General features: G+C 46.4%; 1 protein-coding gene and 1 pseudogene across 1 annotated transcript; both read left to right on the forward strand.

Annotated features, from left to right (window-relative positions):
• Positions 1 to 2485: 2485 nt before the first annotated feature.
• On the forward strand, positions 2486 to 14202 carry LOC149329456 (TNF receptor-associated factor 6-like). Its single transcript, XM_089562232.1, has 3 exons — positions 2486 to 2770; positions 12995 to 13436; positions 13518 to 14202. The coding sequence occupies exons 1-3, from the start codon at positions 2486 to 2488 to the stop codon at positions 14102 to 14104; spliced, it is 1314 nt and encodes a 437-aa protein (XP_089418358.1). The 3' UTR covers positions 14105 to 14202.
• Positions 14203 to 16531: 2329 nt separating this feature from the next.
• On the forward strand, positions 16532 to 17441 carry LOC149329457 (uncharacterized; annotated as a pseudogene).
• The last annotated feature ends 395 nt before the right edge of the window (positions 17442 to 17836 follow it).

A 17836-nucleotide genomic window follows, 5' to 3' on the forward strand; every position in this document is an offset into this window, starting at 1 on the left:
GCACGCCATAGGCACTCAGGGAGAGGCGGCTACATTCCGCATCTTATCCAGGTCGGACTCACAATCAATTCGGATAACTCGGGACGTTTCCGTTTTCCGTGCGTAAACCCTGCGGTTCCCGACCCATGCGCAACGCCAGGCCACCTCCCGTTTCTTGCCAGTTGTCATCCCAAGCAACTTTCTCATTTTTGGGCACAGACGCTCATCAACAAAGACAGACTTTCTCTGAGAAACCCAGTTCATCTGCACCGCACCGAATTTTTCGTGCTTCCCGAAGAATGGCATCGCACTTAGCGCGGTTGCTGAATGCTACTGCAATGTTGCCGTTACTATTCGTTTTTTGCTGCGGCCTTTTTTTCGACAGTATCGTCGTCGCCATCTTTCTGGTCAGCAGCAGTGTTTCGCACAGGAACCCTGTGGCAGATCTCAATATCTTCTTGTGTTATACAATCACCAAGTGCGTCACCAAGCCTGCCCAGAACATCCATCAAATTTTCGTTTTCGTCCTCAGGAATGCCTCTAATCTCAAGAATTTTTTTCCTCGAGTACTGATCCTGTGCGGTGATCCACATCGAGTTTTCATTTGCCATTTTTTTTAGTTGTGCAAGTTCTTTGATCAGCTCCTCATTTGTGACTTTCAGAGCGGCATTCTCTTTTTCCCGATCACCACAGTCTCTCCGAAAGTCCTCAACATCTTTGTTCATGTGCTCTAGACTAGCCTTCAGTTCCCTTATTTCTTTGCGCATTTCACGCTTCAAGTCAGCTATCTCAGTTCCGATGATGAACAAGAAACACGTTTACACTGGTCGTAGGTAATAGCAAATGGTAACAGCAACTGGCAGCAGAAGCAACGGGAACGACTTAGAAGTACTAATGCAACAAAGTTGCGAGAATTCGAACCTGCGAAACAAGCAGAAAATGAGCGTGTGTTCGGTCCAATGCAGAAAAGCAGGAAAGGAATACGTATGTGGAAGCCTTTTGTCTTGTTCATATTCGCGATCCGGTGGGGGGAGGGGGGGTCGAATTTTGATGGAGGCGAAATTGTAGAGACCGCTGTGCTGTGCGTCACTGTCATGTGGTGAAGCGTTCAGGCCAGGGTACTCGTAAATACCACGGGGAAGCCAACCGAAGTGCATAGTCGCGACGAAATCCCCATAGCGTGCTCTTATTAGCATCACAGCAGGCGTTATAGGAACCATGTCTTAGAAATCGACGCTATTCTCCCCTCCTCTCCCTCTCATCAACGACTTTACTCCTGCAAGACCCTGTTTCTGGCACTGAACCTCATGCAAGCTGGGGTAGAAATGGCCGCTTTGCATATAGGCTGACGTATTGGGTCAGTGTATACACTTTCAGGGCCGCCTCGAGAGCACTCGGTACAAGTGTTGGCCTCCCTCGGCACGCATCGACGGCGCACTGAAAGCTTTATAGGTTTTCCTCTATCAAGGCGGTATTATGCACGCCTGTTCCAATGCGACGTATGCGATCAAGGCAGCCTATGAATACAATTAAGCAACGATTTAGCAAAGAGGTCGTGGGGCCACTTCGACTTCGTTATAATGAAAAGCAACGGTGCATATATTTCGCCGACGTGTACTTTGTATTGCGTCGTTGTCATCATAAGGCGTAGAGTCGAAGTTCTGAATCCTTTGTGTGAAATAGTTTAATTCTTTTAGCGTATACTGATGTATACTATATTATTCTATTCGAACCCTGCCCTCTCGGGTGCACTCTGTACGGCGAAGTTAAAGTAACTGAATTTAACCTAAAATTAACTTTCATATGAGAGCTTAGGGTTCGCAGCCATTGCTTGAGGCATGGCGTTCTTGGTCAGACAACTGGTCTTGCTACCTTGCCTCGTGATGACGTCACTCACGGGAAAAAGAATTCGAGAAAGCCTCCTGATAACAAGTAACCTTGCGATGTTATCAAGGGAGGAGAATCAAGATCAATGCCTGTTTTTCAGCAGGGCTTATCATTTGAAGCAGTGCGAATGCGCAAACGAATGAAACACGCCCCTGAGGTCATAGCATAGCTTTCGCTCTAAATTAGCGATGTGCCTGGACTCATCAGCTGGGAAAGAGTTTTGGCGGATAGCGGCACCAAAAGCTATCCCACAACAATCATTCTTCTTTCACTCCTACCTTCCTGCCTTCCCTTGCGGCGCGTTTCAGGTGTCCGCCGAGATATGTGAGACAAATACTTCGCCAATTTCCTTCGTCAAAAACCAATTAACCAACAATCATTATTTCGCATATTTTTTAGCGTACGGGATCAACACGTGTGAGTGACACAGCTTTCCACCGGCGACAGATTTCGCTCGGCGCGCAGTCCGGCATACGCAGCAAAAGCGGCAGCCGATAACCCTGCGATAATCGCCCTGGCAAACGGGGAGGGAAAAAAAGGAAAGACGTTACTGCGATCCTTGTGGCGGCGGAATACGCATTTCTTCGACGCTCAGTGCAACGAGCGTAGGTCAAGAACGATGCCTGCTGCAAGCGCGCAGAATGCGACAGTGGGATTTTCCCCTGAGCTCGACTGGAGGGCACTGAAGTTCGTCGAACCCCTGCCTCCACATCGGATATGCAGTGCCTGTGGCCTGGTGAGGAAGAGAACGGCCCTGCTACCATGCACACACGTGTTATGCGAGTGCTGCTACGAGCAGTGCGTGCGGGATGCATCGCATGCGTGTCCGCTGGACGGCAACCACTACGAGGATGAGGACGTCGCTCTGGTGGACTTCCCTGCGGAAGAGCTGCTTCGGAGAGAGGTAAGCGAAGCAGATAAAACATCCGAAATGTTTGTCCAAAGGAACTTTTCACTAGAACAGCGCTGTATCAAATAGGTCATGATTTGTCGCCAGAGAATCGTGTGTAAAGCGAAATTAATTTGTTTTTTGAGTTGGAAGAGGAGTTTGGTCGCGACGAACATAGTTGGTCGAACATAGTGTTTAATGCACGTACTCCTTTGCCGCGGCAGAGTGAGACCTGCATGCCTGTTTTCTTCGGTTTCTCTGAAATTACAGGGTTGTACGTACAATGCTCACATTTCTCGCGTTCAGCTCTCTTATTAATTTCATATAACAGCAGACATTACGCGAGAACAACGCAAAAACTGAGAACGAAAGGGCAAAAGGCGCGACTTGGTGCATTGAAATACACAAGACACCTGACTTCCGGGACAAGCCGTCCAACTGCCGGTGGCCTCACTCGCGCTCGTCTCGGAAAGCGGGAATGCGGCATCCAGCCGCCTAGTGGAGATCTGTGGGCGTAGACGCTGTGAGCGAAAGACAGCATGAGGCGGCGCACGTGCTTTGTAAAGGTGCAGAAGCTTCTACTTTTTGCTGAAGCCATCTAGCGGCGCTGCAGAGCTGTGACGTCACCTCTTGCATGAAAATAAGGAGGGGCGCGCGAGAGAAGAATAATTCAGGGCGGGCGCTCGGCGGGCCTAAAGCGCGGAGAGGCGAAAGCCGTAAGCGCGGTGTTGTTGCTAGTGTCACTGATGTCTGGTTACTATGTTAAGCTTCGCCTCTGAGTATGGAACTCGTAGCGCCATGCAACCTTCCAGGGAGTCCTCAGAACGACATCGCCCATTCGGTAAATTAGTTTTTGAGGAGAGTAAAGGAAATGTATGTCTCGCATGTCTCCCTGGAGACTTGAACCTCGCCCTAATGGAAGGGAGGAAGATGGGAGTGAACGAAGACACCGTATTCACTAGACGCGCTTTTGTTCATTCCGAACCATGGAGCTGGCATGCCGGATTTTTTACCGTGCTCGTCTCGCACTCCGGAGACCCTGGTTCGATACCCCAACTCGACCAATTTCCTACTGTTTTATTTATTGATGTGGTCTGGCTAGAAAGCTTAATTAGAATTGGTTGATTAAGCAATGAGCTAAACTCAGTCCCACTTAGTTGGAGGATCACTATGCGATACCTTTAATTTGTTGCATGGTTAATAGCCAAAGTACAATTTGACCCGTTTGAAATTCGCGCACTGTGACGTCACAATCATTTCGACCAATTGAAAAGCGTGACATTTCTGTCTACAACTCCTGCTTACAACGATGAGGCACTAAAGGCTTCCGCCTTAATAAATGAACCATGGGGGAATGGTGGCACAGAGGTATCTGCTACAGCCAGCGTCGACGCTTCAGGGGACGCGATTGTTGCGACGCGCGTCTGTTCTTTTACTCTTTCCTCTCATACCTTTCAACAGGTGCGGAAGCGTGCGTTTCCGAAGTGAACGCAAAGAACCATGGGAAAATCGTCTGTCAGCTACTGCCGGTTATAAATTTTTTCCAGGCTCTGCCTTGTGCATAGCAATTGCCGTACATTCGTGTATCAATTATTCCCTACTCTATTTGTCCTGCGACATTGCTTATTGCACAGCATCACTTTAAGATCAGCGCGTGCTGCGTATGAAAGCATCCTGAACGCGGAAAATGCAAATAACAAAAGTTGTGTGTTTATTCGTGGTTATAATATGTCAGCGTAGGCTGGCTGTTCTGCGTAAGCACGGCACTTGGTTGAGTAGGCGGTTAAACTAGTTTAACGCGTTGGTCATTACATATTAGTTTTGTTTTTTTCTCGTGCGAGCTATACTTGTCGTGGATGAGCAGTTTCGCGAGAGAGCGCATGAGCGAAGCTGCGCATGCGCGAGGAGGGAGTGACGTCACAGCTGAGCAGCTGTTGCGCCGGAGGCGCCGCCGCGCACTTCAGAACCGTAGATTCATAGACCTGGCAGACGCACCGGCGCCGGCGCGCTTTCCAGAGGGTAGCAGACGCCCTATGGCTTCAGCGTCGTGTTTCTGGCACAACATTGTAAATGCCGTCGCATGCAGCACACACCTGTCACTACCGCCACTTAGCTTAAAGCACATTTTGAGGTGTCCACTGTTCCAAGAGAATGGTTTTCCGCCTTCCCTGTGGTTCAGGTGTCCACCGAGATGTGGACACCTCGCCCTCACTTAAAGCTACGTATATCCTGGTATAGCAGAGCTAAGCCAGCGCAAATTTTTATTGCGAAAGCAATACTACGCTAAGTTTTGAGCCTTCAGCGCGGAGCGACGGTAGTTACGGTGGACCTTTCGCTGAGTGACGTGATACCAGCTGCGAAAAAAAGGGCCCCCAGCTCAATCCGTCGGCGGAGGGCGGCGGTAGTCACGGCGGAGAGCCTCGCGCTCCTCTCACCAGTGGCGCTACAGTCGAAGTGACGTCATACCAGCTGCGAAAAAAAGGGCCCCCAGCTCGATCCCTCGGCGGAGGGCGGCCGTAGTCATAATAATAATAATAATGCCTTTATTTTCCATCACAAGGATGAGGGAGGGAGAGAGAAAAAGCTTGGGATGTAGCTTGACGAGCTCTCGCCTCCCCAAAAATAGATAGAAGTTCTACAGGAAAAATATGCAGACAGCATAACAGCATACCAGCAAAGATTAAAAAAAAGAAAGAAAAACCCAGCAGTAATACTAAAGAAATAAAGGAAGCATGAACAGAACCTATTTTTTGATACAACTGTAACACTTTGTAGCGCGTAAAAATGAAACGTAAAGACAAAATTACATAAAATGACAAATTGCAAAATTGTAATCACATAAATTTAAACACAATTACAGGAATTACCATTCAGAAGTTACAAAATCACAACCACAAAAAATTATACAAAATTACAGAAATTACGATTCAAAAGTTACACCCGGTAACAATATATTTGAAACAAAGTTTTGCAACTCTTTTTTTTTTCGAGTGCTCAACAGTCATGTTGTGGCTATGGGAGAGGTTAAGATAGTGCAGCAGACTATACCTATGCATCTGTTTGCCATAACCTGTTCTGTATGCATAAATGTGCCATATTTCGTTGCTTCTTGTTTTGTACGATGCGTGTTTTTTGCATAATGAAGCCAGTGTGGCAATGAAAGGAGTATTGTTTTTATTTTCGGTTTTCTAATTAGAGAGTAAGCAGTATGCATATAAATCAGTAATTGGCATTATGTCGCCTTTCTCAAAAAGTGGTTTCGATGGGTGGTCATATGCTACATTATATACTATTCTAAGAATTCTTTTTTTGGGGTAAATAATCTTTGGAGGTTTGTGAAAGATGTATTTCCCCATACCAAGTGACAGTAATTTAGATGCGAGCAGAACAATGAATTATACAGGAGCATTTTTACATTTACAGGGAGAATGTTTTTGTGAGCGTAAACTGTTCCTATGACACGGGATAGTTTAGATGCTATGTAATCTCTGTGCTCGTCCCAAGTCATTTTCTCATTGAAAAATACACCTAGTATTTTGAGAGCTAACAACATCTATTTTCAAATTATCAAGAAATATACCAGCATTATTTTGGATGTTCTTGTTCTCGGGCCGGAAAATAATGGCTTTAGTTTTTGAGGTAATAATCTTGAGGGCGTTAAATCTTGCCCACTTTTCAAGTTGAGTAAGCGTTGTGTTTGCTTTTGCAATCATAGATGAGGGGCATGACCCGGAAAAAAGCAAGGTGGTGTCGTCTGCATATATTACAATTTTTGTTTCTATGTCTATTTCTGTTATGTCATTCACATATATATTGAAAAGGAATGGGCCCAAGATGCTGCCTTGGGCCACACCAGATAAGATAGCTTTGACATCTGATCGGTGACCGTTTAATGCTACATACTGCGGTCGATGCTTAAGATAACTGCTCAAAAGTAACAAGGATTGTCCACGGAAACCTTATACTTGAAGCTTTTTAAGCAGTAACATGTGGCTAAGATGATCAAAGGCCTTTGAAAAATCTACATATATTCCTAAAGCTAAACATTTGTCATCAAAAGAGTTTAAAACGAATTCTTTTTGTTCTAACAAAGCAAGTTCCGTAGAAAGATTTTTCCGAAATCCAAACTGTGAAGGTGTTACTATATTATGCTTATTACAGAAGTTATTCATCCGGGACAAAATTATTTTTTCAAACCCTTTGGAGAAAACAGGCAATATTGACAATCGCCTATAGTTTGCAAAGTCATTTTTGTCTCCCTTTTTGTAGACAACTGTTACCTTTGCAGTCTGCATCTTCTGTGGAAACACACCATTTGCTAGACAAAGGTTAAATATGTGTGTGATATAGGGTGCAATTCTGTCGAGGACATGTTTCACAGGTTTAATCTTAACACCGTCAGCATCGCTACTTCCGCTGTTATTTAATGCCAGAAATACTGACACTACTTCAGCCTCTGTAACAGGACTTAAGAAACAGGTGTGATCCACGGTGCACTTTATGTAATTCAAAGCCATTTCATCATAATCAATTCTTTTCAGTTCCACAAGTCATTAAATGCATCTGCTAACTTCTTGCCAGACCATTCTTCATTTTGGTCACGGCGGTGACCCTCGCGCTCCTCTCACCAGTGGCGCTACAGTCGAGGTGACGTCATACCAGCTGCGAAAAAAAGGGCCCCCAGCTCGACCCGTCGGCGGAGGGCGGCCGTGGTCACGGCGGTGAGCCTCGCTCTCCTCTAACCAGTGGCGCTACAGTCGAGGTGACGTCATACCAGCTGCAAAAAAAGGGCCCCCGGCTTGATCTGTCGGCGGAGGGCGGCGGTAGTCACGGCGGTGAGCCTCGCGCTCCTCTCACCAGTGGCGCTACAGTCGAGGTGACGTCATACCAGCTGCGAAAAAAAGGGCCCCCAGCTCGATCTGTGGGCGAAGGGCGGCGGTAGTCACGGCGGTGAGTGTCGCGCTTCTCTCACCAGTCACGCTACAGTCAAGGTGACGTCATGATCATCATCATCAGCGTGACTACGCCCACTGCAGGACAAAGGCCTCTCCAATGTCTTACCAATTAACACTGTCCTGCGCCAGCCGCGGCCACCTTATTGCCGCAAATTTCTTAATCTCATCCGCCCAACTAATTTTCAGCCGCCCCCTCCTACGTTTGCCTTCTCTTGGAACCCACTCCGTTACCCTAAAGGACCAGCGATTATCTTCCCCTCGCATTACATGCCCTGCCCAAGCCCACTTCTTCCTCTTGATTTCAAGTAGGATATGATTACCCCGCGTTTGTTCTCTCACCCACTCCACCCGCTTCCGATCTCTTAACGTTACACCTATCATTTTTCTTTCCATAGCTCGCTGCGTTGTCCTTAAAGGGACACTGAGGAGAAATTGAAGTTGGCTTGTATCGACAGAATACCAGCTCCTGATTACAAAAACGCCACTCATACTGATAACAAAGCTCTTGTAACGTAGAAAAGAGCAAGAACCAAAATACAGGTATCGCCGCCACAGGCAAACTCGCAAGTACAAGCGTGATGAGATCATAGAACAAAACAGTGTTGCTAGAACGAATGGTTCTAGCAACACCAGGAACCGAGAAACCATGCATCACTGAGGCGCAGCCAATCATGCGCAAATCTCCTTGACGTCGCCAGATGGCGCCACGTGCCCGGCTGCTACGCGCGCTCCTGAAGCATCGGGACAAATCAGCGCCTTTTTTCCGGCGGTAGGCGGGCTCCCGGTATTCCGCTAGCGGTAACAAGGTGCACGGTATGCTAAAGGTGTCTATTTGCGAGAACTTCGTTAACGACTTCGAGAACGAGATCCATCGTAACGCTGGCAAAACGCCAGTGCAAACTTAATCGAAGCGACTGTAGCGACGGCCGCAATAGCCGATAGATGCCTTCAACGTGCGGCCGGCGGTAGCTTTCTTTTCGGCTGCTGCTAGGCCGCACTGCTGGCAGCCAGAAATCACGGAGTCTGCGTTACGTCATGTGCACGTCATGTTTCACGTCTCTTAGTCCTCTGTCGTCATAGACGAATCCCAAGTTTGAATCAGAGCGGCGGGAAAAACTTTTTCAACTTCGAATCCAAATTTCTTAGAAATAAATGCATCTTTCGCTGCCGACCAAGTGGCAACAAAGCCATGACATGCCGAACTATCGGATTTTACTATAAAAAAAATATTAATAGTGCTCTCCTCAGTGTCCCTTTAAGCTGAACCCTCTTTGTTAGCCTCCACGTTTCTGCCCCATAGGAGAGTACCGGTAAGATACACCTGTTGTATACTTTTCTCTTGAGGGATATTGGTAAACTGCCATGGATGATCTGAGATAACCTGCCATATGCGCTTCACCCCATTCTTATTCTTCTAGTTATTTCCCTCTCATGATCTGGATCAGCTCGATCTGTCGGCGGAGGGCGGCGGTAGTCACGGCACGGCCGGTCTCGACGCGCGCGCTTTCTCGCTCTCTCCTTACGGCCTGAGCAGGCGCCGAGAGAACAAAGCATTTTTTCTGCGCTGCACCACCGCTGATGTCCGCGAGAGGGCGCTGTGAGCCGACCCGTAACCCGTCCAACCCGACCCGGCGCTGGAATCGAGGCACCCTAACCCGTCCTGCGGCTGCGCCAGAGCCAGTTTTGAGCAGTCGGCGCGCACGGGCCCATTTTTTCACGTGTTGGTTTTGTCGCTGTGTTTAGCTCGTCAACGAAAGGATTGCGATGTGTCTCATGCTTTGCGCGTCTTGCTTGCAGGGTCACGTTTCTCAGCAAGTTTGCTGCAACGGACTTTTTATGGATATTCGTTTCAGAAACTTGTGAAGTGAAGCTGCGCATATGGTGTACTGCTGTGTCGCTGTACTTAAACGCGTGTACGAAAGGTTTTCCACGTGATGTCATTTATGCGCCTGCCTCATGCTTCGCGCGCCTTGCTAGCGTGCTTGTGACGACGAACAACACTAGCAGTCCTCTGCACAAACTTCGGCGTACTCAACAGAATCGTGAAGTTCACTATCCAAAGCCGTAGTTTCTAGCTCTCCTGGAAATGATTTCGGCGTCTTTTGTTTTTAAAAAGGCGGCCAAGTATCTCCCTTCGAAAACAGCGCAAAAAGGAAACGGACGACACAGAAGAGGAGAGGACAGGCGCTAACTTGCAACTTTATTTTCGGAATGCCACCACGTCTAATATATAGGAGCCCATCACCAACATCAAGCGATGAGCATGAGCAAAGAAGAGCACAATAGCGTGTGGACAATAAGCAAAAAATTCCGGTAAATTAAGAAAACGAAAACACGGTGCCGGGGGAACACCGAGAGAAATGAGACATCGTGTACTGAAACTTACTGCAAAAAGCGCTTTTCAAGCTTGTCAAAGTTAACAGCCAAACAAATAACGCCGCAAAACGGGGAGACAAAAATATATCGGCTAAAAGATGAAAGGATTGTACAAGGCTCTACACTAAGACAAGCACGTGGTGAAGACAGAATGACAATGAGGAAACTACATTTATGGGATTGGCAATGGAAGTAAAAGATAGCAGACAATTAGGCCGAAAACAGGTAAGGGATGTGATACTGTACATAATAAAATGGAAAAAAAATTAAAAACTAGGAACCGATGAAGAATATGTGCATGAAAAAATACAGAAAGACCGATACAGAAAAGGATAAAACGAGAAGTATAAAACAGGAGTGTAGAGGGCTCCACGAGAAAACAACGAGGGGGGGGGGGGATATGCAAATATGAGAAATGGCAAGGACAAATGAAGTAAAAGCCAATAAAATGGCAAGGAATAAAAGCAGTAAGAAAACGAAAAGGAAAAGCGGGACCGTTCCAGTTCACAAGAAAGGGTGCTTACGGTAAGCAGTCTTGAGACATGGTTCACACCTACAGATAGCCAACAAGGAATTCAGCTTCACTGTCCAGTAATTGAATACAAGGTGCGCTAACGCAGTTTTTCCCAGCTTTTCTTATAAAATACGCCTCCATGACTTCACGCTCTGTTTTTCCTTTAGCTGATGTTAAGAATTCTGTTTTATCTATTTTTGGATAGCCTCCGTTCTCTCGCTCTGTTTCACATGCTTTGCAATGGTCGGCTAGGTTGCTTCCTGATTTGTTGCGTACGCATAATCTTTGTTCTCTTGCCCTCTCATTGAAGCATCTTCCTGTCTGCCCAATGTGACGCCCGCAACTGATAGGAATTCTGTACAGAACGTTCGCCTGACATTCCGTAAACTTCGTTTATGTTTGGTCGTGCAGTCATCTCGTTTTACCATTTTCTTAGTGCAGATCTTGGAAAGCTTACATGAGGCAGAGAAAACTACTTGTACATTATAACGCGCAGCCAGCTTCTTGAAATTATGTGAAAACCTATGATAATATGGTATTACCTGGACCTTTTGATCCCTTCACTCCCCTGCTCACTACAGGAATCCTTGGGGGCTTTCGCAACCTACCAGGCTAAAGATAAGCCCGCGCCAATTTTTCATATTTCATAGGCTTTATTTAAACTACGAAAAAAAGCACCATGTAGAAGATACGTTGCTGCAAAAACAGGATCGGTTTCTTGCTTTACTCCCTCTCCAACGTAAGGGAACGCACGTGACGCTGAAATAAATAATAGAAAATTTGCATAAGTGATCTTAGGTAATTAACAAATAGAGCGGATTTGAAAATTACTATGAGGATCCCCACATGACGGGAAACAATATGTTGTTGGTTTCGCCCAGCTCCGGTGAGCCAATTTTGTAGCGAGAGCTACACCACGCAACCAAATCGAGCATTTTGCCGCGAGCCTGCGAGGCTGATAGTGCGCATGCGCGCAACCATAGAGGAGCAGCAGGTGCGCGGCGCATGACGTCACAGTTCGCCGCCGCCGCCACGCGAGAATGAGCGGCGGAGACGCCTGTGGAAAGAGAAGAACGTCTTGCGAGGCGCAGACGCCAGGTAGCTCTCGCTACGTATATCCTGGCATAGCTGCGCTAAGCCAGTGGCAACTTTTTTTGTCATTTATTCGTGGTACTTGAAACAATTTGCAGGTATGCAGGGTGTCCCAACTTACTTGGACAAAGATTTAAAAACAAAACCGAAGCTTTCTTCAGAGCTGATATTGCGATGATGTTGTTGGTGTTTATCTTAATTTACAGTAACATTTTTTTCGCTCGTCCTATTTGAATAATTTGTCTAGATAAATCAATTAACTTTTTTAATATAGCACGAAACGCGCGAAGCGAGTGATGCATTTTTACAAAGCACGCATGAGAGCACTATAATCGCGGCGCATTCGGGCGCAAGGGGCTCGTTGCCACGTGGTATTTTTTTATACTCCGCGGGCTTTCGTTTACCCCAAATAAAAACGGCCACGCTAAGCGTATCTCGTTGTCAGTGCCTGGGTTGGACAATATTTTTGGAACTCCACAACTTTCCTATTGACGCCTGAACGTATCAAGTTTAAAAAGTTAATTTATTTATCTCAACTAATTATTCAAATAGGAGCAGCTAAAAAAATGGTATCGTAACATCAGATAAACCCCAACAACATCCATGCAATTTCAGTTCTGAAGAACGCTTAGGTTTTCTCTTATTCGCTTAAAACTTGGTCCACGTTAGCTGGGACACTCTGTATATGCTGCTCCGTGAACGCGCGGAGCAGGCATAGTGAAGGTTGTAAATTGGTACTAGCATGCTTGAATTGCTCGCAGATATGTTACGAACATTTATACAGGGTGTCAAGCCTAACTTTAGCCAAGGGTTAAAAAATAAGACATTTGAGGTAGGCCAGGTAAACCACTTACATACAGCTACCAGCCAGCTTGCGCATCCAAGGCAATTTTTATTTTGTAAATAATTAATTACCTATTAAGATCATTTTTCTCAACCCCTAAATATTGATATTATACAGCAGATGTGAATAGCACAGTTGGAGAGCACCTTCAGAAACACCCATTGCATTTATTTGGGATAAAGAAAGCCTCACGTGTATCTTTTTTCCGAGCTGCAAAGAAAGCACGCGAAATGCAAAAAACAAAACAAAAAAACACGTGACTAGCGCATTCGCGCGTCACGATTGTGCTGATGTCAACCGTGGCTTGAGTGAATGAAGTCAGCTGCTGGTATGGCGCGACGACCTCATTTTTCGGGAATACCGATATGTCGGCGGTGGTTGCGGCGCCCGCGCGCGCCAGTCTGGAGCGCGATGGGGGAAGTTGCACTTTCTACATTTCCTTCAATTATTCAATGCAGGTTAGGTGCTGGAACGAAGTCAACGGCTGCGAGACCGTGGTGGCTGCTTCCCAGCTCCCCCAGCATTTCCAGCGGGAATGTAGACACCACTCTGCATGGTGCCCCAAGTGTTCGGCCTCGGTTCTGTGCAGCGATGTGTGCTCACACCTGAGATCGGAGTGTGCTGCACCGTCGACGCCTCTTGCTCCAGAATCTGGCCATCAGCCCAGCGACACGGAAGACGCAGCACTTCCAAACTCCTTCCAACGAGTCATTCAGGAGAAGGCGGTGGAAATGAGAGAGCATCTTGGGCAGCTGGTTGCTGATGTTCAATGCCGCGGTGATAGACTAAACGAAATGTCTCACGGGAGAAACACCTTTAAAGAAGCGCTCAGAGATGAACTGACCCAAGCAACGAGACAAATCCAGGAGAGTGTGACAAGGGGTGTGCGCGAATCCGCCAGTGGTAACGAGCAGTTGAAAGAGCAATTGATAACGCGTACTGATAACCTTTCGAGCAACCTAAACAAACTGGAAAAAATAGTTAAAGATGAGTTGGCGACTGCAAAGAAAGAGAGCTGTGACAATTGCTCGCGAATTCTAGAATCAATTCATGAAATGAAAGTTGAAACTGTGGATAATAGCGAGAGGACTCTGGACCGCATTAAGGCAGTGCTTGGAAGGCATGAACCACGACCAGAGCATACAGTCTTCTATGTCAGAGGCATCGAATCGCTCGAAGAAAAAGTGCTGAGAGAAGGCCATGCTTACTACGAGAGCGACCAGGTGTACATGTGTGGATACTGCATGTCACCTGGAGTCTACTTGATAAAGGATGGCGAATCAGTGCGCCTGCACGCCAGTCTCCGCTTGCATAAGGGTGACAACGACGGCGCTGTTGAGTGGCCATTCCAGCACAGAATACGGCTGGGCGTAATACACCCGCAAGATAAGAGGCAGTATCTCGTTGAAATTAAGTCACCCCGTGAATATCCATGCATACAAAAGCCTACAACACCAAGTAACTCAGCATTTTGTTTTTCTGATCCTTCGTTTAGGCTTAGCACTCTCAGGCTCAGTGGCGTCGTGGTGGAGGACCAGCTTCAGATTAAGTGGGAAGTGCTGCCGTGAGCCGCGCTGGCGGAAGGCGTTGGATGGAAGCCATTCTTCCCACAGGTTTTGCTTTCAGCAGTTTGTTGTTAATATTTAGCGCATTTATCATGGACTAATTCGCCCGTCTATTCAATTTCTTTCACGATGTGCATGCGTTCAGTTCGCTTCTTTTCTTTTATTCTGGTCTAATATGAAGAAATCGCATTAATTGCCAGTGAAACGTGTGACGCAATGTCCTAAGCACAGAGTCTTTATCTAGTTATTTTCTTAAGCAGTGTTTTTTGCTTCATGTATTTGACTTAGTAACTATAATAGGATACAACTTATAAAAACAGCAGTTGCTAACACTGGGCCACGGTCCGCGGCGTCTTGTATTACTCCGCTGGCGAATCGAAACTGTAAACGAAATCAATTTTTTAATGCTTGACTATATCAAACAATCCACGTATGAAAACTGTAGAGCTCGTAACTTTTTTCTTGTGCTAAGCTTCTTGTTTACGTAACAAGAAATGTTTCAGCCACAGACTACTTTTTCGTCGTGGAGGAATTCTGCGCGCGGAGCCTGAATGTGGGCGGAGCTTCACTGCAGACTTGAGTTGTATCCGACTATAGACTTGTGTAATTGGGCCCGCGTCAGCCACAGTGCACCGAAAACAGATGTTTCTCTGAAATGATACTGAATGCTTACGAGGATAGATGGTGCGTTACAAAGTAAACAGCTGGGATGCTCCAAAGCGCTGCCTTTTACTTTAGCTACGAACTGGAGGGAATAAATGCACCATAAAAAATAAATTCACGTTATTTTCGTTCTTTGGTTTTTCTTCTTTAGTGTACCACGTATTTCAGCGTCTGTATAGCAGAAAGCGCAATTTAGCAGGAGGTAAACATGCCCTTGTAACCGGTTTGGTCGTGATGAAAATAAATAAAAAGCTTTGATTTGAGGGGTTGCAAGCTTCATTTTTTCCCGATTTAGCCTTTGTGGATGAGCCTGTCACAGTGGGGAAATAACATTGACAAGTGTACGGTTTTTCGGAGGAGACGAACATTCGTGTCTCAAAAAGTTTGGCAGGAAGTGGAGTTTTAAAAGCACTTCTCGTTATACTGAGCGCTTAATTTTCCGGTCAATGCTCAGTGCCTCATTGCGGTCTGATAGATGAAGAAGCCTACCGCACGAGAGCTTATTTATCGCGTTGCACCGAATCCTGGCAGGAACTTCATTTTTCTCGAGCAGCTCCTAGTTCAACTTTTAATAAGTAGTTCGATCATGCGCAGTGGGAACGACCATTGCTTTATTGATATATATTTATTGCTTGGTTTTGCACAATACGTTTCCGAAAAGAGAACTCCATAAATAATCACAGAAAAATATGAGAGTTAAGCTTTTAATAGTTGTGCATGTACCGATACTCTTTATCGCGTTATGGTCAAAATATATGATCACTCCACGCCAAAACGACCCGGAAGTTGCGCCTGACCTCGTCTGTCTGTTAAAGAAAATGCACGAAAACTCACCACAACGAGCGCAATGTTAGTCTGCAGTATTTTTGTCGGAAAAAATTCATTCTTGAGGGGAGCGCAGCTTGAACATTTCGAAATGACGTGAAATAAAGCACCGCTCAGTAATTGAAAAAAAAAACAAAATAACATTTTACAGCACAGTGCATAGTTATTTTTAATGGCATTGCAAAGAATCTTGTTTTTTTCGAGATTCGAGTCATGTATTTTTATACGCATTGAATATTTTTTAGAATGTATGCAAATGTAAAATTTACACCATTTCGTTTTTCGTTAATATGAAATTGCTCTCAGAAATTAGAAAACATCCGCTTGGTTTCCCTGGACGTCTATTACCTGGAGAATTGTTACAGCTGATGAAACTGAGCTCGTCGAGCTAAAAAATAGAACTGAAGTAGCAGAAAAGTGAGGTTTGAACCAAAAACGACCGTTCATTCATGTCCTAAATCACATCTAAAGCCGAACTCTGTCATTACGCTATTTATGGATATGAAGCATTGTGGAAAAAAAATTATTTTTGATATGTTATTGTGCGTTGCCAAGCGTCATACCTTTCCTAAATGTCCCGAACTGCGCTCTCCTCATGAATAAATTTTTTTCGGCAAAAACATTTAAGGCCTGGGTTACGAACGTTCTACTAACTTTTCGTGATTTTTTTAACAAATCGTAGATGGTTCAGCGCAATATCTGGAACCTTTGGCGTGAAATGACTAGAAAGCAAAGGCATTGTAAACGCATGGTAAAGGCATCGTAACTCCATGGCCGAGGTCACCCAATGAGCGGCAGAGTACGCGGCACAACTCGCCGACTCGAACTGGGTGAACCGATTACACCCGACTACACATCCACCACCCAACACTGACGGAAGAGCGCGTACGCATCCCCGAAGTCTCCAGAAACACCCTGCACGTGCGTCCTCTTCCAGCCAACATGACACGTGACGACCACAGTGGCAGGTGCCTTGCGCGGACCGAGGCACTGACCCACCACCAGAGAAAGAAACGCGGAATCCTCTACGTGGACGCCTCCGGCCCTCACCATGGGGGGTGGTACATGGCCGCAGTCATCCACCAAAACGTCGTGGTGAACGGCCTATCGTTCCGGGCTCAAGACATAACACATGCGGAGGAGGTCACCACTGCGCTAGACGCCGCATATCAGGACTCGCGAGTCATCATTACCGACTCTAGAGGGGCCTGCAGAAATATTCAAGAGGGATACATTCCTTTCTTTGCGTATCGCATCCTTAAATATAGCGACTACCACGAGGCCCCCGCGTCTCGAACGATAGTATGGGCTCCTGCTCACATGGGCCTCAAAGGCAATGAAACGGAAGATGCCGCCGACCGCACGCTCACTCTCCGGGCAAAGCCTTTAGATCCTTGCGAAACTGATCCTGAACCCAATCCGGCATTCACTTTTCGACAAATTACTGAATTATGCCAATCCGGCCATGCAATTTATCCTAAGCCCTGAAAGGGCCTTGCAATGACGGAGGAACGCAAACTCCTCCGTCTTTACACGAAAACACTGCTGTGCCCGGCAGTTCTAAAGCAATATTGGTCCCGCATGTACAGGAAAGTGTCCGTACTGTGCGAATAAGTATTCGGACATCTTCTACATGGTATGGGCATGTCATTCAACTCCGAACTTCGTCCCAAAACCCAGCCCCACCCGGCAGGACTGGGAGGCAGCCCTGCTCGGCTGCTCCGACCTGGTGAGCGAGAAGGCCCTGGTCGAGCGCGCCCGAGCCGCAGCCGTCGCCAATGGGCTCCTGTACTCAAGAGCGCAACTAGTGCTTGTGAGAGGTGGCCATTTCCGGGATACCTCAAGTATGTAACGATAATAAATTCCAGAAGAGGGCAAAAACGGGCTGGTTGGTACATGTTTTCCGAATTGGAAAAAAAGCGCAATGAAAGACGACACAAGAGAAGGACAAAACACCAGCGCTGGTGTTTTGTCCTTCTCTTGTGTCGTCTTTCATTGCGCTGTTTTTCCAATTCGTAAAACAATAATAAAGTTTTTCAGACAGAGAGACTGGTAAACGGCGAGCACTAAAGTAAAGCAATACTAGCTGCTTGAAACGACATGCCGGCGTGGACCATATGCATTCATGACAGCAGTTTTCGGGGCCTTGCAATTTTCAGACCAGCTACACCGATGTTAAGTTATGTAGCGAAAGCTACACTGCTATAGCTTCTACTATAGCTATATATGTCTCAGTGAGCCACCGAA

The sequence above is a fragment of the Amblyomma mixtum genome, chromosome 9, assembly GCF_055824585.1.
Source record: "Amblyomma mixtum isolate Tamu chromosome 9, ASM5582458v1, whole genome shotgun sequence".
NCBI lineage: Eukaryota > Metazoa > Arthropoda > Arachnida > Ixodida > Ixodidae > Amblyomma > Amblyomma mixtum.